The 22,672-nt window shown below is 41.7% G+C and overlaps 1 protein-coding gene across 3 annotated transcripts in view; it reads left to right on the forward strand.

Annotated features, from left to right (window-relative positions):
- LOC109710510 overlaps positions 1 to 22,672 on the forward strand; it is a 41,322-nt gene that overhangs the window by 15,841 nt on the left and 2,809 nt on the right. For 2 of the 3 annotated variants that reach the window (XR_002216372.1, XM_020233144.1), the window contains exons 2-5: positions 14,435 to 14,499; positions 15,388 to 15,460; positions 15,638 to 15,656; positions 16,082 to 16,201. Coding sequence is in view for 2 of the 3 variants with exons in the window: in XM_020233144.1 (XP_020088733.1) it covers positions 14,435 to 14,499; positions 15,388 to 15,460; positions 15,638 to 15,656; positions 16,082 to 16,201 (277 nt within the window). In the remaining variant the exon portion in view is untranslated. The remainder of the gene's footprint in view (positions 1 to 14,434; positions 14,500 to 15,387; positions 15,461 to 15,637; positions 15,657 to 16,081; positions 16,202 to 22,672) is intronic. The other variant, XM_020233145.1, reaches the window with a different exon arrangement.

A 22,672-nucleotide genomic window follows, 5' to 3' on the forward strand; every position in this document is an offset into this window, starting at 1 on the left:
ATTTAAAGTTTGAAATTTAAAATTTAAAATTTTGAATTTAAAATTTGAGATTTTAAATTTAAAATTTTAATTTCAAAATTTGAAATTTCAAAGTTAGAATTTTAAATTTAAAAATATAAATTTAAAAATTTAAAAATTCAAATTCTAATATAATAAGCGGGTAATATAATTATTTTTTATTTATAAAAACCTATTATCCTTCTTATTCTATCTTACCTAACCGAACGCTATTTTTTTTATTCCTAGAAGTAACCTAATTTTCATCCAAACGCAAAACTGATCTAATCCCTGTTTATACCTCAATTTATACCTATCCCTGGAATAGTCACTTTTTGCTTATCCTCGAACCAAACGATACCTTAGAGTTCAAATCCGACTACCCCTAATACATATACTTAGGGCTTAGTTAGACCTCCATTCTAGCACATATAACTAGAGTGAAACTCGGTTAATCCTGATACATATACTCAGGAATTAGCCACTCTCTACTTTCGGGTAATTCGACCCACCTCAATACATATACTTGAGGTCTGGTCACATCTCCATCTTAGAACATATAACCAAGGTGGACATAATCGGACTCTAAGACATATACTTAGAGCCAATTAGACTCTAATACATAGAGTCTAAGATCGACTAGGTCTTAACACATATACTTAGGATCTAGTCAATTTCAAATCCAACTGAATCCTAATACATATACTTAGGATTCAATAAATCAAAACTTCTATTGACCACCAAGTTGCTAAATTGAGTATCTAGTCTTATAAAATTTATGTACAGTGGGAGTATGCCCCTGCTTAAGCCATGTAAACGGCAAATCATATCAATAAAATTTTATTTGCCTGTTTTGTCTCTTTTATTATCAGCATTTATATTTGGTCTCTTAATCGAGGGTTCCTTAACACCGAAAGTGTGGGGTAATAACAACATATTCTTGAGTCTGTTGGAAGCCATGAACCTATAATCCTGATTTCAAAATAAAACATAAACAAATTTTATCTCTACCATGAATGACCNCCTGTTTTGTCTCTTTTATTATCAGCATTTATATTTGGTCTCTTAATCGAGGGTTCCTTAACACCGAAAGTGTGGGGTAATAACAACATATTCTTGAGTCTGTTGGAAGCCATGAACCTATAATCCTGATTTCAAAATAAAACATAAACAAATTTTATCTCTACCATGAATGACCACTCGCCCTAGAAACACCCTACGGCGGGGCCGGTTCGTTCGTGGCAGACACTCATATTATAGTGGACATAAACTAGCTTCTCTAATTGAGCGTACACTAATCCGTTACGCATTTCGATATGTATCAGTGCGAACGTGCTCCAGTTGCATTCACATCCACTAGACGTCGTTTGAGATAAGACACGCACAACAATCTTTTTGAAATGCTTTGCTGATCCACCATATTGTAGCCACCACTCAGCTGTACAATTAAAAATTAAAAATATTTCAAATAAGATTTATCGTCAGTTGTAAACTATCTAAATTATGGAGTTACTTATTGGGATCGGTATTGTGTCTTCCGTTAATTGTACATGCTTCACCAAAAGTTCCAGAGGATTCACGAAATATTTTTCCCTTTATTATAATAGTATAATAATCAGCAATCAGCATATTAACATCTAGCAAATTAATAATACATTGAAAAAACATTATACGTCACTTATGGCAAGAGTAGCATGTGTTGGATCCCTCTCCAATCTATTGATAGCGTTTCATAATGCCTTCAATAGTTGTTCATCAAATCCAAGATTATAACGATGATGGTACGACGGATTAAGATAATAACCTATCATTAAGAAAGAAATCACTCCATTAACAATACAAGACTACCAATGAATAATCAGTAATAAATAGTTTTGTTATAATTTATAACTTACCTGCTAGGTGGAGATCCCGGCTCATTTGGACGTCCCAACGTTTGTCAAAAACTTTTAGATAAGATTGACACCGCAGCGGATTATTTTTTTAATATTATCTTTAGTCATTCTCAGTTTATAATAGACATGCTCCATTTGATGTATTTTTTTCCTGATCCACTAAACGGAGGACCATATATAGCGGCTCTACAATATCAACAATCTCTTTCACATAATCCCAAAACTTGGCAGACAATTATTTGCTCAATCGATTTTCCATCAACTGTGGAGGCATAACGAGATGTTTTTCATTTATCTGATGCAAACATGGACTTTAATCTATTTTTATTGAAGGATACTGTTTAGAGCAATAAAAGTTATGGCAAATCGTGTGATACCAGGACGTACTGTCACACCCCAATAATCCCACATCGGATATGAATGGGGATGTGATTGGGTATATAACAGACTTAGACACTAGTAATAATAACTGGGCTTAAGCATTTTGGGCCGTTGGTATAGGCCTAACGAGTTATTATTGCTAGCGGGTCGGGTCGTTACATTTGGTATCAGAGCCAGTTCACCAGCCGGAAATGTGTGGCGAGTTTCGGCTCAGTCACGGTCTGAAAGATAAGGTGATAGGCTCTGCCGGAGTCTGAATGACAAGGTGACCGGCTATGTCAGGGTCTGGATGATAAGACTAGTGAGACGAGTCTCACATCGCCTGGTGATCTTGGGCTGTGTGTGTGATTGGACTGACGAGGACGTCAGAGCCTTAACGGGAGAAGTCTGTCACACCCTAATAATCCCACATCGGATATGAATGGAGATGTGATTGGGTATATAAGAGACTTAGTAATAATAACTGAGCTTAAGCATTTTGGGCCGTTGGTTTAGGCCTAACAAGTTATTATTGCTAGCGGGTCGAGTCGTTACACGTACGAGTTCTCGTCCTGTGAATTTCACCATTAAAGCATGGACCCAAAGATGATTATACAAATACTTAGGTATACGTTGTGCAGTATCTACAGTTTTTTTTATCCGATTTATCTCACCAAAGTCAGATATCATTAGGTTGATGCAATGCGCTGCACAAGGAGTCCAAAATAAATGTGGATGCCTTTGCATTAATAGTTTGCCAGCTTTCTTAAAGTTTGTACCATTGTTCGATACAACTTGCCACACATTTCTCACCAACCTCACGTAACACTTGTTCCAATAATGCATATAGTCAGCATCTTCAAATTGACCGGTTGCATCGATTGATTTGCGAAAGATCACCTTGCCATTACAATAAATTAAAAAATTTATAATGCTTATTTTTGTTGGTCTTGTCCAACTATCACACATCAAAATCACACCATACATTTCCCACTGTTGTTTGAAGTTTTTTATCCATACATGAATATCATTGACCTCGGCGTCAAGGTATTTGCCAAAGATCTCATACGGCATTGGGGGTTCAACTCCTAGACGCTCTTTTTGTATTTATGGAGTGCTTACTGCATGCGAAGGAATATGACTAAAGTGAAAAAACTTTACTATTGTTCTATCAATTCTATCTTTTTTATCTTTTTTTAACATTGTATCTATGCGCTGCTGTTGAGCATCTGAGTCAGGAAATGCCATTGGGTCTATATCTACAATATTTGGATGTCTTCCACTTTTAACTTTTGGTCCTTTTTTAAATCTGTCGAACATGCGGCTAACAGAACCACTTCGAGCTAAACCAGATGGTGCAGACCCAAACCCAAACCCAGACCCATCACCGGCATTAAACTGAGAGCATCCAAATTGTGCTCTATGTCGTTGGACTTCATCTTGCTGCCATCTTTCGTGTACAGATGTTTCCATGGCAGCTCTAGTATCAGCATCTAATTCATCACCTATACCTTCATATGGGTCAATAGGGGGATATTTTGCCGCTCGTTTATCTAGTTCATCTTGATCATCTCTTGCTTTCTTTTTTGCTAATTTTGCAGATTCTAACTCAATTTTCATTGCATGTTTTATTTCCTGAGGGACTTTAGGGCAGTTCGCTACGTTAGAAAAACCCCCAGCAATATGTTTCTTTAGGCGAGTGACATCTCCGCCCATTCCGACCATATTATAATAATTGTACTTCCAATGAAAACTATTTCCATCAATCATTTGTCCATGTTGCCAATCATAATTTTCTGTTCTTTTAGGTGGCATTATAATCTATAATTATTGACATACAGATAAATAAAATAAAATCTATTCTAGAAAAATAAGGAAAAGAACGACATGATGAAAAAAGTATCATATCTACCAACTTCGAAAATTCTTTTGTTTTTATTTTTATTTTTTGATAAATTTTAAAAAATTATAACAGATAAAATTATAGAAAATTTTATGTTTTCTAAAAACTTTTCAAGATCTGTATATTGATTCGATTAGGAAGTATATAATGACTACCCAAATAGGACCGCAATCACATCCATAATTTTTTTTCTTTTTTATTCTTTTAAAAAATATTGTATAAAATGCAAAGTTACATAAATAGTTTTCTAAAAATTATAATTTTTAAAATTAATTTAAATTTATTTATATTATTTTTTTAAAATTTTTGCAGGTTATAATTTTTCAAAATACAAAGACATCTTTTTTTTATTTTTTTTCTTTCTTTTGATCGTTTTACTGTCTTTCTTTTATAAGATACAAAAACATAATTTTTAAAATTATTTTTATAATTATTTTTAAATACTTTTTTATTAATTTTTTTTGAAAAATTGTTAGATCATCAAATGAAATAGCAATAAATTAAATGACAAATAAATTAAATAAACTTAAATATCAATTGATTTAATTTAGCTTTTGATTTTATCAATTTTTTATATCTTCTAATGCTAAAAAGAAATTATGATTGATGTACCTTAAAGTTTGTTTACCCTGATTCGCAGAACGCTTCGAGGTGCGAGAAATTTTGATAAAATAATTTGCGAAAAGAAAGTGGATGTCTGTGGTGGATTTGATATGTTAATTAAAAATTAGCCCCTATATTTATAAATAAAAAAATAAATTATAATTTCTTTGACTTACCTAACAAGCAAATCTACGATATGAAATGATTTGCCTTCTTTTCAAGCGACTCCTTTTCAAGCGACGAAAAAAAGAGGACAAAAATAATTTTAGAAAGATATGTAAGAACTGAAAAGAAAAAAAAAAAGAGGAGAAGATAGCTAAGCACCGGAGAAAGAAAGGGGAGGAAAGAATAAGAAGGAAAGAAAGATGGGGCGCGGGGGTCGGTGGGGGGATTTGCATGAAGTTATAGGTGAGATCAATGGCCTTCGGGTTACCCAAAGGCCAAACCAAAAAAAAAAAAAAATTTCAAAGCAAAAGGCATCCAAGTCAAAAAAGCAAAAGGCAAAAAACATCTGTGAGAGGGATCCAAAGAGCATGTTGAGACTTGAGAGGGATCCAAAGAGCATGTGACATGATGCTGTGAGAGGGATCCAAAGAGCAAAAAGCAAAAGGAAAAAAAAGCAAAAGAAAAAAAAAAAAAACCAGTAGCTAGCGGCACGGCACAGAGCCGCGGCACAAGGGCGTGTGCCGCTTTGTCTCGTGCGGCACGGGCCCTAGTGCCGCGGCACAAGGGGGGGTCCGAGACTCCCCAGTACCGTGCCTCTTTCTTGGGGGCATGGTACGGCACACCCCCATGCCGTACTGTCACGGGGTTAGCTTTTCCGCCTCAAAAATCCCCGCGCGGCGCTCAAGTGTCGCACACCCGAGCCAGCCTTCTCGAGTCCCTTACACGGACAAGTCTCCCCGACTTAACAGCGGAATACCAATCCAAGCATTTTGCCAAGCTTGCTCCTCCTCGAGACTTATAGCCCGACCCTCGCCTGTAATCGAACCCCTCGTCGGACTCCTCGAGTTCCCAACGAGCAACCCCAATATCGAGGTTGGCCACCAAGCTAGGTGCATCCTGTTTTGTCAACCAAACCCTCCTCGAGAGTGCTCTGTAGCTGAATGCCTTGTTGCCTTCCTCGCCAGCCCAAGGACATTACAAGTTCTCCCCCAACTTGTACAATATGAGTATAGCCGAGCGTCTCGCCTCCCACGCGTCTCGCTCCCGCGACTCAACCCGCACGCCTCTAGCGTCGAGGTCCGGGCTTCGCGACATCGCATGCCACGAAGGGCACTCATAACCATAAGTTCCACCATCGTGTCTCCCGCGCCTGACAACACCCATGGCCATACCGCCTACGCGGCCTGCTCGCTCGGTCCAACGGCTTACCTCCGAAAAGCCACCCAAGTGTGCGCCACAAGCTTGCTTGCCCCAACATCAGCACCTCAGCGTGACACCACGCACGTCCGTGCTTCGCACCTCCGTGCTTCGCATTCGACCCGTGCGGCCCTCGTGTCCCATCGCTCCTGAATAGGGAACCAACAAGTCCACACCGTGCTTCTCGACCGTCTCATCGACCCTCGCTTTGCCACGGCGCTCCGCGCCCTTGACTCCCATAGGTTCGCCTCATAAGGCCCCATACAAACGAACCGGCCTCGCTCCGCATCGCTAGCCACTGGCCCCTCCTTGGCTCGACCACGCCTGGCCGCTTACCCCATTGGTCCAGTCTCTCAAGGTTCACTATACGGATACCGATACCGCTTGCCTCCTTGGGTTCCGCCCCTCGAGTCTCGTAGGCCACCCGCCTTACGAATTCTCCCTCGGCATGCCTCCCTTTAGCGTCCCTATCGAGTCTCGCCTCCTTGGCCTTCGTGGGCGCCGCGCCCCACGAATCCCCGCTCGGCACCCTTGCCTTCGCGAGCCTTGTCCTTTACGGAGGACCATCCGTCGCTAGACTATCCCTCATCCGCTCGTACGCTCCACTACAGAGATCCAAGCCGGCATAAGGTAGCGCAAGCGATCCTAGGGAGGAAGCCTCCCGGTATTCCCCGCTTCCGTAATGTCGTCGACCTCTCGCGTCTCCGACATTACCCTAGGCCCGTGTCCCTTCAACCGTCCATTAACCGGCTACACGGAACGCTAGGCTTGGCTACTCCGCTAGCCAAGGGACGACCCATATCCTATGGGTCGACGGGGGAGTCGGGGCCACTTACGAAGTGTCCACCCCTCCTCTAATACCCTTACGAGGCATCCACTCCTTTGGCACCCCGGGGGTACAAAGGTGCTCACCGAGGGGTACGTTTTCAAGCCCCGCATGCGGCACCTATTTCCAAGTCATGGCATGGGCCATTGCTAGGGAATTGCCTCCGTTGACTTGACAGCGACTCCTACCTGACGGAACGCCTCAACTCCGCAACTCCATAACTTCGTCAACCCAAATGCCTACCAAGTATGGCCCACAAAGGTGTCACGGTCGAGACCCAACGATCGACCCGTGACAGTACGGCACGAGCGGCATTTTGAACCTTGATAATAATATTATAATACTAATCCAAGTGTCGAAACGCAAAAAATCGCGCCTGCGGTGTTTCGATCGGCTCGTCAAATGGCACCAAATCCCTTTCCTCTTCTTCTTCTTCTCTTTTTCCCCTTTCTCTTCTTTCCTTTTCTCTCTATACGTACAGGTTGAAGGTGGAGGGAAGCTTCAAGAGGCTTCCCTGGCAACTTAGTGGAATTCCACTACGGTAACAATATGCCAATAAGTCCATAAGCCATCAATATTCTCAATTTGCTCTAATTTCAATTTGATACTTTTAATTGCAGCCCTTCTGAATGTCCGTTTGCGGTACAACTCTTGTGGGTACTCATGCCATACTCGTGCCCTCTCCGCAAACAACTTTTGTCACCCCAATGCCTCCACAATCGCACAACGTCGAGCTCTCCCCATGGTCTCCCCAAGCTTTCAAGCCTTTCGTCGGGACTAGCCGGCCTCGACTACTTCCTGCTCTACTGACTTCCCCACGGACTCTTGTCATGCCTCCTGACTGCTTTGCATTTCGACTACTTGTTGATGCACGGCACCTTTAGCCTTTATCCCACAAGCCTGCTCAAGCCCTACTTCGTTAGGCTCTCGCAGAACTCCACTTCGATTCGCAATCAAAGTGTTCGGCCAAGTTCGAGCCAATCGGACACCTTGTCTCTTTTCGCTCGCAACTTGCCATATCCCAACTCTAGGGACACCACCCTCATGATTGAACGCTGAACGGAACTCAGTTCACTCTCTGCTTAGTCTGAACCGCAAGTCTGGTTGCCACGGCAATGCCGCTACCCTGCGCGCACCGCCCTTACAGAACTTCGATACCTCGACCCTTCCCGCAGCTGCGAACTGTCCAAACTCCAGCCAGCACCATGATCCTGGGTGAATCCACACACCACTCAACCCGACTAAGGATGTCTCATCCGTCCAACTCGTGGGCACATTGTAAAGAGCAACCGATCTCCACACCGGCCTTCTCGCACCAAGAGAAGTACTAAGCTCTCTCGCAATCCTAGGTCCCCTTCACAACCTAGTCCAACGCCTAGCTGTTACTACCATGGATTCGTCGGCCTAGACTTCCAACTTGAGCTCCACGAAGCAAACTCTTTTACCACATGTGTTGTATCCCACTTCCTGTCATAGACGAGCTCCTTCACCGAGTCTTTGCGCATGGGAGCACTTAATGAACAAACGTGCTCCCCCACTCTGAGTCGCTCCACCACCAAGCGCACTCAGATCTCCCCGGCATTCTCAATGCCCCACATTCCGCTCTGCTAGCTCCGGCTCTGCCACAACCTTCACTATTCCCTCAAGCGGAACCCATGTCATCCATCCAATGGATACATGTATGCTACCTCGAGTCACCAACGCTGTCACCGTTCTGCTCGAAGCTAGCCTTACCACCTCACTCCGCGAGTTAAGGTTTCAACCTCAATCCATTCTCTCGCACAAGGATGCCTTCTCATTCCATATCATGGGCACACTCCAAAGAGTCATCGATCTCCCCATCGATCTTCCTTTTACCAAGAGAGAAGTACTGGTTCATCGAGTAGCCCTTTGGTAATCCCGCAACTTTGGTCGAAGCTGCTCCCAACGAAGACTACTGCCCGTCAGACTTCAAACTCAGCTTTCACGAAGTAAACTCTTTCGCCCAGTGTTTCACCGCCCAATCCATATCCTTTCGAGAAGCACCATCGTCGAGGATTCACATTTGGGAATACATCTCCACCTTATGTACTCCCCCACCCTGAGTCGTAAGCACCTCTGTACAACTCAGTATCCTTGGGCATTCGCAATACCCAACTCCGCGGCAACCCAACCACGGACCGCAAACTGATTCTTCCTAATCATTGCCCCATCGTCTGCCACACGACTAAGGCCTTAACCATTTCTCCATCCTGAGAATGACTTGGAAATCCTCACAGGGTACCGACATGAACTTGGCTTTCGTCCCACCACGAGTCCACACCAACAAGCACCTCCCTCGCAAGACCCGCAATCGGCTGGGCCTCCGAGCTCCTCGCTGTTATCTGACTCTCATCCATGCGTGGTGCAAGTCCGAACCGCCCGGCTTCACTCACCGCAAAGAATTCGTGGGTAGTACCAATATCCATCGCAACTTAACTCCGCATCTCTCACAAGCGAAGTATTGTCCCAATGCATTGTCGGCTCCAAGTCCTTTCGTCAGAGTGACTCTGCTCACTCCAACTTCGCCGCCAAGGTCGCACCTTTCGGCCAAACTTCCATCCCAAATGAGCTCAACCTGGCTCTGATACCACTTGTCACGGGGTTAGCTTTTCCGCCTCAAAAATCCCCGCGCGGCGCTCAAGTGTCGCACACCCGAGCCAGCCTTCTCGAGTCCCTTACACGGACAAGTCTCCCCGACTTAACAGCGGAATACCAATCCAAGCATTTTGCCAAGCTTGCTCCTCCTCGAGACTTATAGCCCGACCCTCGCCTGTAATCGAACCCCTCGTCGGACTCCTCGAGTTCCCAACGAGCAACCCCAATATCGAGGTTGGCCACCAAGCTAGGTGCATCCTGTTTTGTCAACCAAACCCTCCTCGAGAGTGCTCTGTAGCCGAATGCCTTGTTGCCTTCCTCGCCAGCCCAAGGACATTACAAGTTCTCCCCCAACTTGTACAATATGAGTATAGCCGAGCGTCTCGCCTCCCACGCGTCTCGCTCCCGCGACTCAACCCGCACGCCTCTAGCGTCGAGGTCCGGGCTTCGCGACATCGCATGCCACGAAGGGCACTCATAACCATAAGTTCCACCATCGTGTCTCCCGCGCCTGACAACGCCCATGGCCATACCGCCTACGCGGCCTGCTCGCTCGGTCCAACGGCTTACCTCCGAAAAGCCACCCAAGTGTGCGCCACAAGCTTGCTTGCCCCAACATCAGCACCTCAGCGTGACACCACGCACGTCCGTGCTTCGCACCTCCGTGCTTCGCATTCGACCCGTGCGGCCCTCGTGTCCCATCGCTCCTGAATAGGGAACCAACAAGTCCACACCGTGCTTCTCGACCGTCTCATCGACCCTCGCTTTGCCACGGCGCTCCGCGCCCTTGACTCCCATAGGTTCGCCTCATAAGGCCCCATACAAACGAACCGGCCTCGCTCCGCATCGCTAGCCACTGGCCCCTCCTTGGCTCGACCACGCCTGGCCGCTTACCCCATTGGTCCAGTCTCTCAAGGTTCACTATACGGATACCGATACCGCTTGCCTCCTTGGGTTCCGCCCCTCGAGTCTCGTAGGCCACCCGCCTTACGAATTCTCCCTCGGCGTGCCTCCCTTTAGCGTCCCTATCGAGTCTCGCCTCCTTGGCCTTCGTGGGCGCCGCGCCCCACGAATCCCCGCTCGGCACACTTGCCTTCGCGAGCCTTGTCCTTTACGGAGGACCGTCCGTCGCTAGACTATCCCTCATCCGCTCGTACGCTCCACTACAGAGATCCAAGCCGGCATAAGGTAGCGCAAGCGATCCTAGGGAGGAAGCCTCCCGGTATTCCCCGCTTCCGTAATGTCGTCGACCTCTCGCGTCTCCGACATTACCCTAGGCCCGTGTCCCTTCAACCGTCCATTAACCGGCTACACGGAACGCTAGGCTTGGCTACTCCGCTAGCCAAGGGACGACCCATATCCTATGGGTCGACGGGGGAGTCGGGGCCACTTACGAAGTGTCCACCCCTCCTCTAATACCCTTACGAGGCATCCACTCCTTTGGCACCCCGGGGGTACAAAGGTGCTCACCGAGGGGTACGTTTTCAAGCCCCGCATGCGGCACCTATTTCCAAGTCATGGCATGGGCCATTGCTAGGGAATTGCCTCCGTTGACTTGACAGCGACTCCTACCTGACGGAACGCTTCAACTCCGCAACTCCATAACTTCGTCAACCCAAATGCCTACCAAGTATGGCCCACAAAGGTGTCACGGTCGAGACCCAACGATCGACCCGTGACAGTACGGCACGAGCGGCATTTTGAACCTTGATAATAATATTATAATACTAATCCAAGTGTCGAAACGCAAAAAATCGCGCCTGCGGTGTTTCGATCGGCTCGTCAAATGGCACCAAATCCCTTTCCTCTTCTTCTTCTTCTCTTTTTCCCCTTTCTCTTCTTTCCTTTTCTCTCTATACGTACAGGTTGAAGGTGGAGGGAAGCTTCAAGAGGCTTCCCTGGCAACTTAGTGGAATTCCACTACGGTAACAATATGCCAATAAGTCCATAAGCCATCAATATTCTCAATTTGCTCTAATTTCAATTTGATACTTTTAATTGCAGCCCTTCTGAATGTCCGTTTGTACTCAGATTTGACAATCAGGCTCAATTAAAGTCAATCAAAAGTACGTTGTCTTAACTTTTTAGTTTTGAATCATTTTAGGTCACCGAAAGCTCTACCAACTAAAATCTTTAACCGATTGCAGTCAGACTCCGTTTTCACTGCTCGGGCATCCGAATGATACGAAACTTTAAATCTTGCCTCAGAAAAATAGTTTTGACATACTCTCAAATTTTCATAATTTTCTGACACTGTGAAATTTTCAGTTAAAAGATAAGCCCCGTTTCTTACAGAAAATTCTAAATTTTCTATTTTCATTCTAATTTCGTCATAAATCCTTTCTAAATCATTTTTTGCTTTTCTAAGTCTAATAAAAATAGTATCTTACACTATTTTTATTTACAATTGCTTTTATATTGAAAATCCAATGTACTACATGTTGTGGTGTATTACTCTTGTAATACTGTAGGGAGTGCCACTTCTTTTCTTGTTTGATTGTGGTAGCTACCATCTCCTTTTCTTCTCCAATAGTTTTAGCAATGGCGATAGATACTTCGGCTTTCCAATCATCCTCTTTGCAATGCCCTCCTTAGTTGCTAACTTGATTTTGCCATGTTTTCTTCTACTTGTTTCTTTAAAAATTGGTAAATAAAGTACTCTTATTTGCGAAAATTGTAAAAATCATTATTTTGTCGCTTGTTCTCCTTGGATCACCAATAGTCTTGATTTTTGTGGCTAGATCGCTAGTTGCTCTGCTCTTTCCCCTAAAAGATTATTACTTTCTCTAGGGAGTTACCTTTACTTAGCTGTTTTAATGTTATGGTAGTAATTTACCCTCCTGGTTTGCCTTTTTTTTCGTTGCTGAAGAGCACCTCCTCTTCGTTCTATAATGCGACCCCTACTGTTTGTTTAGCTAGAGCCTTTAGCTTAGCCAACAGGTTTTCGGATTCGACTAGTGATGGTTGAGATAGACTACTTTGAGCAACAATAATAGACCTGTTATATTGGGCTTTTATGTTGTGAATAATTATTTTTCTTCATTCTCTGCTTATTAATTTTTGCTTTCAGTTCTAATTGAGAAATTTCACAGAATAAAGACTTTATCTTCATAGATATTGGCTTATACTTAGACTTCCATGCAATACGGTCATGAGTTCAATCTTGAGGAGTTGGATTTGGGTCTTATTTTTGCTCGAAAGTAGCGTGGGGAGAGCATCTCATGTATTTTTGGATGTGTCAGCTTCCCATATGTTTTCTAGTTGCTCCTCAATTGCTGTCTTGAGCATACACATCATCTTCCCAAGCTTTATGCGCCATTTATTAATGCATTAACATCTTCTTTTGATGGTGGGTTTATCGCTGTATTATCAACAAACTCCCCTCGGTACTTCGATCCCTATCGGTAGGACTCTTTGTAGGTTTGTTAATCATCATGATTATCGTTATTAAGTTTTTGATATTGTTCATCGCACTAGCAAGATCAGCATGATTACTTGGTGTCGGCTTAGTAATTAGGCAAGCCTAGTCCCTGACTAGCCAGCTTCACAATTTCAGATTGCGCACTAGAAAATCCTCCTTGTACACTGATCTCTGACTGCCTACTGATACCACATTGTTGAGTTGGGTACCTATGGGATAACTAAAAAGTTAATGTTTTATTAATATAAAACTCATAAGTGCATGCCCTTCACTTTATAATTTTTACAAGAAACTAATAATAAAAACTCACTACATACACTATTGGAGAGCAAATTTTAATTTAACTTTTCTCTTTTTATTTCTCTCCACTTTTCTCTCTCTCTCACTCTTTTCTTCAAGTTTTTCTCCCACAAATACTTGCACTCCCCCCTTAAAAACCTGCTCATCTTCCTTCACTCTGCTACAAGTGAGCTGCACAAAATGAAAACCGAAGTTACCTATACATAGTAGCTTAATTATGATAGGGGAAATAGGATCGTTGACTTTGCAACTTCCATAAATAGTTGAAGCTGCATAGTTGACACTAATTCCCTTTACATTTAACATGATTAAAACAGTACATGTGTCCCCACTGGCCCAGCTTCTAGGAAAAGAGCCGACCATGACTCTCCACATTGTTAACATCCTCTTGATGAAGAGCCTATTTCTTGATAGAAGCGACAAATAGAAGATAACAAATGCTAGTGAGCTTGGCAACTAGGGTAAATTTCTCGTGATATAATACAGTCCTTTCTTTACCTTGTTGAAGAACCTTTAGAAGTTTTAAGTTTCCAAAGAATGCCGTTTTAATAATTTATATTCATTAAAATTTTAATGATTTATATTCATTAATTTTAATAGGCCAAGGATATGAACTTGAATTAAATTCAAGGACATTAAATAAAATTAGGAGCCTACTGGGATTTGAACTCAACACCTTCCCCTGATACCATGTAAAATGGCTTGTACTTTCAAGTTCATCCTTATTCATTCCGGTACATTTTAAATGGATAGTTACACCAATCTAATCCCTTGATTGCAGGGATTGCCTTGATTGCAGGGATTGATAAAGTAAAGAACAAAAGGAGATTGGAACCAAAAAAAAAAATACAGCTGTTACGGTTGCGCAATAGCTATAAATCCTAACAGAAAACATCCAACCAAATGAAACGTGTAGAGGGGATAATTGCTTGTGGCGTAATGTTTAATTTTGATTTTTGTAATTTAACTAAAATTTAACAAGGGCATGATGGACTAAGAAAAGTAGACTTTTAGTGTTGTAACTCAAAGAGGATTCTCTTTGATATCACCTAGACTTACATGTCCATTACTGATGCATTGTATTATTTTATTAACAAAATTGTAGTATTCAAGGATTCTAATTTGCCTCCAACATATTTCAATAATGGCAGATATTCTGTATCCTTTGTCTCTGAAGATGCTATTCCATCGACTGAATATGCTATGCGTATTGGAGGTAGTATTTGAAATTTTTGTTTATTGTTATTTGGTAATTACCTATCATTACAAGTACTCTGGGGAATGACATTTTTTTTTGTCTGAAACATTAATGGACTAAGGATTGATTTGTTTTGAAGTAATTTTATCATTGATTCGTTTTGTTCTCTTTTAAAATTACAAAACAAGAAATGAACAAAAAGTTCCGTAAAAAATTTACTAGGTTTACATTATACTATACGGAACTTTAGAGGTGTTTTCACTTTGTATGCTACACTTTTCACTGAACTCCATTAAACTTCTGGTTTTGTAGCAATTTTCTACACTCTGTTCATGTATACTAGAATTTTAGTGATAATTCGCTAAATACAACTTAATCTCCAAACTTACTTTAGACCTGATTTGACAAGTAATTAAGAGTCTGGATTATAAAAGTACAGAGTTTATCCTAAATTACAAAAATTTGCCAAGCACTTTCACCCCCTATCACCATTACTGCACTACATTTTTAAGTGCTTCACTTTCAACATTCAAATAGGTCCCATGGTGATTGTTTAACTCGCACACAAAACTTAAAAGGAAATGCTGGATGAGGATGATTACACCTTATGTAAAAGAATCACATAAAATGAATAAGATGACAAACTTTGTCTTCTTGTCCCCACATATGTCAACTTGTTTCCTTGGAAATTTTGTATGTGAATTTGATAGTTATCGTGAACTTCCAAACTAGAGATGAATAAAGTGCATGCTGGTATTGCAGCTGCTTAAAAACTCTAGGAGCAAATTGAAAAAGAGGGGAAAGTGCAGAAGTTGTTTGTGTGCTAGCCATGTTTTATATGTCTTAATTAGTCTAGTAAGTAGCTTAATTTTACTTTGAATGTTGATTTCTGCCTCTCATCAATAGGTCTGGCGCTGAAAGAGACATCAAAATTAGGCCCTCGCCCAGAAAAGCCAATCGAAATTTATGAATTTGAGAGGTACTATATACCCTGCATGTTTTATCAACTCACTTGGTATAGAATTTGTGTGCGGATGTCTATTGGTGTAATTTTTAATTGAAATGTATTGATCATCATGTTTTTGTGATAAATACCTACTGATTATGCTTCTCTTTCTTTATGCATGAATTACTTTGGACGAACAATATAATTCAGTTGTCCATTTTGTCGAAAGGTAATCCTATTTCTTGGATCTTGAAAATATGAGTTCCTAGTGTCAATTTTTCATAGTATATTTTTTACTTCCTTTTTAAAGTGGTTTAAGTACTCTGATATATTGTGCAGCTAATAATCCAATTGCTTGGTGTTTCTCTGCATTTTTGGTCATGATTTATTTTCTTTTTTTGCATGCTGTCTCCTCCTATAGTTGAGTTATTCCTCGAACAAAACTTGTACAGTCAGGTAGACTTTAGGCATCTTTGATCTAGAGGTTTGTTCGTCATTGTTGTTATGACACTATTCATCTCATGTTGACTTATTTCTCATCTAATTTTAAAGATCTACATATTTTGTCATTTTTGTTATACTCTTATCCATCTTATTTTGACTTTTATCTCTTATAAATTTTACTATTTTAAAGGTAGCATATAAATTTTATAGGTGAGGGAGATTGTAAGCATATTGGATCTGGATGTCTTGTTCTATCCTTGCCCAAGAAATGGCCCGAATTTCCGTCCTAAAGTCTTACAGATGGGTGGAAAACAACAATTTCCCTACATGGTACTTTTTATGATATTTCTGAGAGCAAATATAAAGATGCCATTTATGTTTAGAATATGCCTTCTTTTGAACTTGGATTAAGTCAAATTAATTAACCCATCAAGTTGGTTCCTAGAAGATGAACTTGGATTAAGTCAAATTAATTAACCCATCAAGTTGGTTCCTAGAAGATGGTATATACTAGGTCCATAGAATACATCAAGTGGTTTTAAGTTTATTCCTATTGGTGCAAGATACGTGTTTATCCGTACATGTCCTAGTCTAATTAATATTGTTGACTTGCTGACCGGCTAATGCACCTATATATATGCTTGCCCCTGCAAACCGTATGGATGATGCGTGTAGGAAAATTAATTAGCTTCGTCGGGACTAATTAATTCATGGCGTCCGGGTGGCCGTTCGTGTCACGCCCTGAGTCCACAACGGAAGCCCACGGGGACGTTGACAGACCTGCCGAACAGATAGCTTCCCTTGTCCGAACGAAGCGGCAATAGAAAAAAAAAACAGGGAAAGACAATCTACGAGATCAAAAGTGAGGAGTTTCCACAATACAAGAATCAAGATGAAGTACTAAATAAACAACAAGAACAACAGCATGTATCAGAGCACAATCTTCAAGCTAAACTGCCATACATCATGTACTACATCAAGTAAACTCAACTTCCAAAACCATAGTACAAGGAGGCCCTGGCCCTCGCCAGTACAGGTGTGTAGTACATAGTGGCTCTCTATCGGGTGGTCCTCTAATGTATAGGCAAACTGGTAGGAAATGCTATCTGCTGCGCGATGTCCCCTCACTTCGATCAGTTGGTCAAGAATCCCTGAAAAACAAACAACAAGAGGGTGTGAGAACTACTGAAAGTAGTAGTTTCCAGTGGGTACGGTCGACGATAACCACAACCTCCCCACTAGGTCTACTGGAGGCTAGCATAGTGAGAGCATAGTTAAAGTATGCGGTAAATGTAGCTGAATGTAAATATACACGCAGTTGAATGTAAATATACAGGGAAAATGAGCTAAATAGGTAAATGCTTAACTGGCTATGATTTGAACAAGTAAATATCTCTACTCATCACTTTATTATAATAAATAAATGAATCACTGACTATAAACAATGTTGTGCATGTAGTAAAGATAAAGGAATACTATCGATGTCTATGCCTGCTGCATTACCATATCCCCGCACATGTAATGAAAAGAAAATAAAGAAGCTGATTAGTGCATACATCAATGCTACTACAAGAAACAATACTGCAATAGTATCCAATCGCAACGACCGACTCGTACGTCTAGTCAAGCCTGCGCCCACTTAGTGCCGGAATCGCACTCCCGCAGGTGCACCGTCAACACCTAGGCTCTGACCCCAGCCTGAACACCACTTCCGCAGGTGGGTTGTCTTTCCAAGGGCGCATATCATATCTCTGCTATAACTGGCTAACGTCTGGAGTGGCACTCAAAGGGGAGCGACCCCTACCGAGTCTACTAGCAAGTATCTCTGTCAAAGTCACTGTGGCTCTGCAGGCTATAGTCTATATCATGGCTAATAATATGACGATACTCAATACACTGTCCTCAGCGTAATCATGGAGTACACAGGAAGTCAAATATCACGAGAGAATATGCACACTACTTGAAGGAATGTAAGATCGCAATGTCACAATACTCACTAGAAGCAACTGCTCTCTCTCTACATGTCCAACCATCTGTACACTACCGCCGTGCTACCCACGGCCTATCACATAGGTCATGGCATGTACAAGATAAATAGATGATAGCTGACTCACATAAGTCATGAGCAATCGAGGACTCCGCAAGATGCACAAGTTGTCGATCGGCCTCCCACGACCTAAGTTTGAACATCTACTATGAAATAATACTACCTGTCATCATAATACGACGAGTAGACAATGGGATTGTCAAAGTGTCACACAAAACGGCCCAACGGTCTCAACACAATCATAAATGTCCAAAAAGCTATTCACACGTCTCACTAATCCTTGGCCACAAAGTATCCAAAAGACCGGCCGTCAAAAGTCTCACGAAGCCTAGACCTCTCGCACGTAACTCATGGCATGCTCAAGACAAGGAAAAAGGAAATAACTCACATGCTTGCTTCAATTATGATATGGACATACTTATACTTCATATTCCAATACTCATGTTCATGTTCAAATACTCATATGCATGGTATCATGTTCATCCTCATGTTCATGTGCAAATACTCATGTTCATGCATGGATACTCATGTTCATGCATCGATTATCTTGATATGAATCTCGATACAGTAGAATTCATGTACGGATGCTCAAATACTAAATACGGTACCAAATAGACAGAAGGAAATTCGTTATTTTCGGCGACTCGGAACCCACCTCGACTCGTTATGTTGACTCGAGCAAGAGAAACGCTTTTCACTTGTTTATCCTCTGCTCTCAATCACCCGGAACCACTAATCGAAGAAAAATCGTCAGAATTCCCATCAAAATGCAAAATTTCTAATCGATCTCAATTCACGCTAATTGAACGCCAATTGCCTTAAATTGCTACTAACCGGATGTGTATAGCACTCTAATTCACGCTCTTGGATACCCTGCAAGCATCAATTTGAAGTTTAAAGGTGCGAATTACACCAATTGTTTCAATCATTTTCATTTCTTTTTCCCCTTTCATTCCTTTCTCGTTTTTCTCTTTCTTTTTTCTTTTTTTTTCTTTTTTTTTTTTTCTCTCTTGCTGCCCTGCTGCTGCAGGCTGCAGCAGCTTGCTGCTGCCGCAGTAAATCTGCAGTAGCAGCACCAGGAAGAGGAGAGGGAGGAAGGAAAGGGAAAGGAAAAGAAGGAGAAAAAGAAAGGGAAGAGAAGGGAAAGAAAGAAAGGAAAGAAAAGGGAAGGAAAAAGAAGAAGAAACTTACTTTCTTCCTCAACTTCTTCTTCTTCTTCTTCTTTTCTTTCTCTTTTCTCTTTTCTTTTCTCTTTCTTTTGCAACAAAAAAATCGGAGAGAACGAGAGAGAAGAGCATAAAAATATCTTCTCTTAGTGGAATTCCACTAAGAAGCCCCTTTTGCATCTTAATCCAAGAAATTTTCTATTTGCGATTTAGTCCTTCTCATCAACAATTGGTCTATTGCGTCTGTTTCCACGTCAATTTCGCGCCAAAACGGATTCACCTCAATTCCACCCTCACGCTCACGCACACACAAGTAACAAAAAGTTCTATATTTGCAGTCTAGCCCTCCGTAGAAGGAAATTCATTACTCTTAATTTATTTTCGCATCAAGTTCGTGCCGACACATTTTCACCTCCTTTAAACCTCGCGCTCACGCTCTAACCAGCATCCTACACTATGTCTAATTGGTAAAATCAGTATTCTACAGTTTGACGGTAGAAGAGAGGCGGCCTCGCATGCGACGTTTGGATCGGAGTCGGCAGCGGAGCTAAGGTTCTCGACCAATTGTTTGAGCGGTTCGGATTCTTCGAAGCAACGGCTTGGTCAAAGATTTCCTTAATTCTCTAATTTCGTCTTCTCGGTACGGTTTTACGAAAAGCTTTTTCCGGTGATTTCTTGAAGTTTTCGTTGGAACAAGAGAAATGTGAATCGTGGGATTCACCATAAGGCTCTTAGTTTTTATCTGGAGAAGACATAAGGTGTAAGCTTGTACTTCTGTTTTTTCGTAAAGTGGAATACATCTCTCTCGCTCTCTCCATGGACGTAGGTAATTGCTGAACCACGTAAATCTTGGTTTTTTCTTTCTTTATTTATTTCTTTTATCGTTCGTTCGGTGTTTTCTCTATTTTTTTCATACATTTTTGTTGATAGCGCATGACGAACGATCCATCCGGTTACCAACAAGTGGTATCAGAGTATAAGGTTAATGCTACATCAGAGATGTCGAAGGTCTCGCCTTCTAAGTTTGAGGTGGAGAAATTTGATGGTAAAAGAAACTTCGATCTTTGGTAGAGGAGTGAAAGCCCTTTTGGTACAACAGGGCCTTCATAAGGCGTTGCTCGGAAAATCAAATAAGCCGACATCGATAAGCGACGAAGATTGGGAGGAGATTGATCTTCGGGCGGTGAACTCAATTATATTGTGCCTAATAGATAAGGTTATGTATAACGTTATGGATGAAGAAACTACAGTCGGCATGTGGAACAAGCTAGAGAAGCTGTACATGATAAAAAACCTCTTGAACGTGCTACACCTAAAGCAAAAATTATATGTGGCTACGCATGAAGGAAGGTACGGCAATAACAGAACAATTGAACGCCTTTAATAAAATTATTGCAGATTTGCTTAGCATTATTGTCAAGGTTGACGAGGACGATAAGGCGTTGATTTTTCTTACGTCACTTCCGTCGTTCTACAATCATCTGGTGACAACCATGCTGTACGGGAAGCAAACTCTAAAGATGGAAGATGTTACGTCTACCCTTCTATCTGAGGAGATAAGGTTGCAGGTAAGTATCGAAGAAAGCAGTGCAGATTTGGTCGTAAAAGATACAGGTGGAGGAAGGGGACGATCAAGCGAATATGATGCAGGTAAAGAAAGATCCCGTTCCAAATCAAAATCGAAAAAGGTAAAAGTGTTACTTCTGTAAGAAAGAGGGCCATGTGAAAAAGAACTGCGAGAAGAGTAAGGTTTGGCTGCGAAAACTCGATTCCTCTGCAGATACGGTGAGCGTAGCCAGCGATTTCGGGCAAGATGTTTTGATGGTTACAACAGATTCTGACTCTCACGGTGACTGGATATTAGATTCTGGTTGTTCTTATCACATGTCTCCAAACAGATCTTTATTTGATACTTATAAGTCTTGTGAAGGCAGTAGTGTTATGATGGGTAATCACGCTAGCTGCAAGATGGTTGGTATCAGAACAATGAACATAAAGATGTTTGATGGTGTGGTGAGAACGTTAACGGATATGAGACATTCCGGATCTCAGGTTGAATCTTATATCACTTAGTACTCTTGACTCTATTGGCTGTTCTATTAGCATTTCAGGTGGAATCATCAAGGTAAAAATGGGTGCCATGGTAGTCATGAAGGGGGAGAATAAAGGAAATCCGTGCAAGCTGATCAGTAAGCCGGTAACAATGGAGAAGTCTAGGCATTCTCTAGACTTCGCTAACCTGCATAACTGTTAGTGTCGGGATGCCTCTAGGAGGGGGCGATAAGATGAGAGAGAGTGATGGAGTACAAAAGAAGTCAAGGTGGAGAATGCTAAGAATATGCCTTCTTTTGAACTTGGGTTGAGTCAAATTAATTAACCCATCAAGTTGGTACATAGAAGATGGTATAGACTAGGTCCATAGAATACATCAATTGGTTTTAAGTTTATTCCTATTGGTGCAAGATACATGTTTTTCTGTACATGTCCTAGTCTAATTAACATTGTTGACTTGTTGACCGGCTAATGCACCTATATATATGCATGCCCCTGCAAACAGTACGGATGGCGCGCGTGGGAAAATTAATTAGCGTCGTCGGGGCTAATTAATTCACGACGTCCGGGTGGCCGTACAATGGTAGAAGAGAGGCGGCCTCGCATGCGACGTCTGAATCGGAGTCGGCAGCAGAGCTGAGGTTCTCGACCAATTGTCTGAGCGATTCGGATTCTTTGAAGCCACGGCATAAAAGTTTTTAGTCAGAGATTTCCATATTCTCTAATTTAGTCTTCTCGATAAGGTTTTACAAAAAGCTTTTTTCGGTGATTTCTTGAAGTTTTCGTTGGAACAAGAGAAAGGTGGAATTCACCATAAGGCTCTGGGTTTTTTATCTGGAGAAGACATAAGATGTAAGCTTGTACTTCTGTTTCTTCGTATAGTGGAATACATCTCTCTCGTTCTGTCCGTGGACGTAGGCAATTGCCGAACCATGTAAATCTTGGTTTTTACTTTCTGCATTTATTTCTTTTACCGTTCATTCGTTGTTTTCTCCATTTTTTTCGTGCATCTTTGTTGGTAGCGCAGGACGGACTATCCATCTGGTTCCCAACAATTTAGTACTCCTACCCTATAAGCAAAGTGTTGAATAACTAGCAGGTTATTTTTTGATGTTTTCTTAATACCAGTTTTACTCTCTTTTTTTTTTTTTTTGGCGTTCATATTTTAAGGCTAACATTTAAGTCACGCTTTCTTCTGTTGTATACCTTGCAATTGCTTTCTTACTATCTTGTGCTGCCACAACATGGCATGGCTATTCCTTTTGATATCTGTTTGTCCTTATGCAAACTTCCAATGGGCGATTGTTGCTCTTCTGCATTTGTTTATTGTGAAATAATTGTCTGTGACAGCATAACATGCATTTGTTTCTCTATCTAGGAAGGCTCAATAAGGATACCTGACTGTATATTTTTAACATTACAACTTTTCTATTCGCACTGAGAATTGAATGGAACAAAAAGAAAAGGAACAAATAATTCTCTTCGGCTTGTAATTGTTATAGATATTTGTATCCTTTCACTTCTATGGTTTTCATT

This window comes from Ananas comosus, linkage group 5, assembly GCF_001540865.1.
Source record: "Ananas comosus cultivar F153 linkage group 5, ASM154086v1, whole genome shotgun sequence".
Classification (NCBI taxonomy): domain Eukaryota; kingdom Viridiplantae; phylum Streptophyta; class Magnoliopsida; order Poales; family Bromeliaceae; genus Ananas; species Ananas comosus.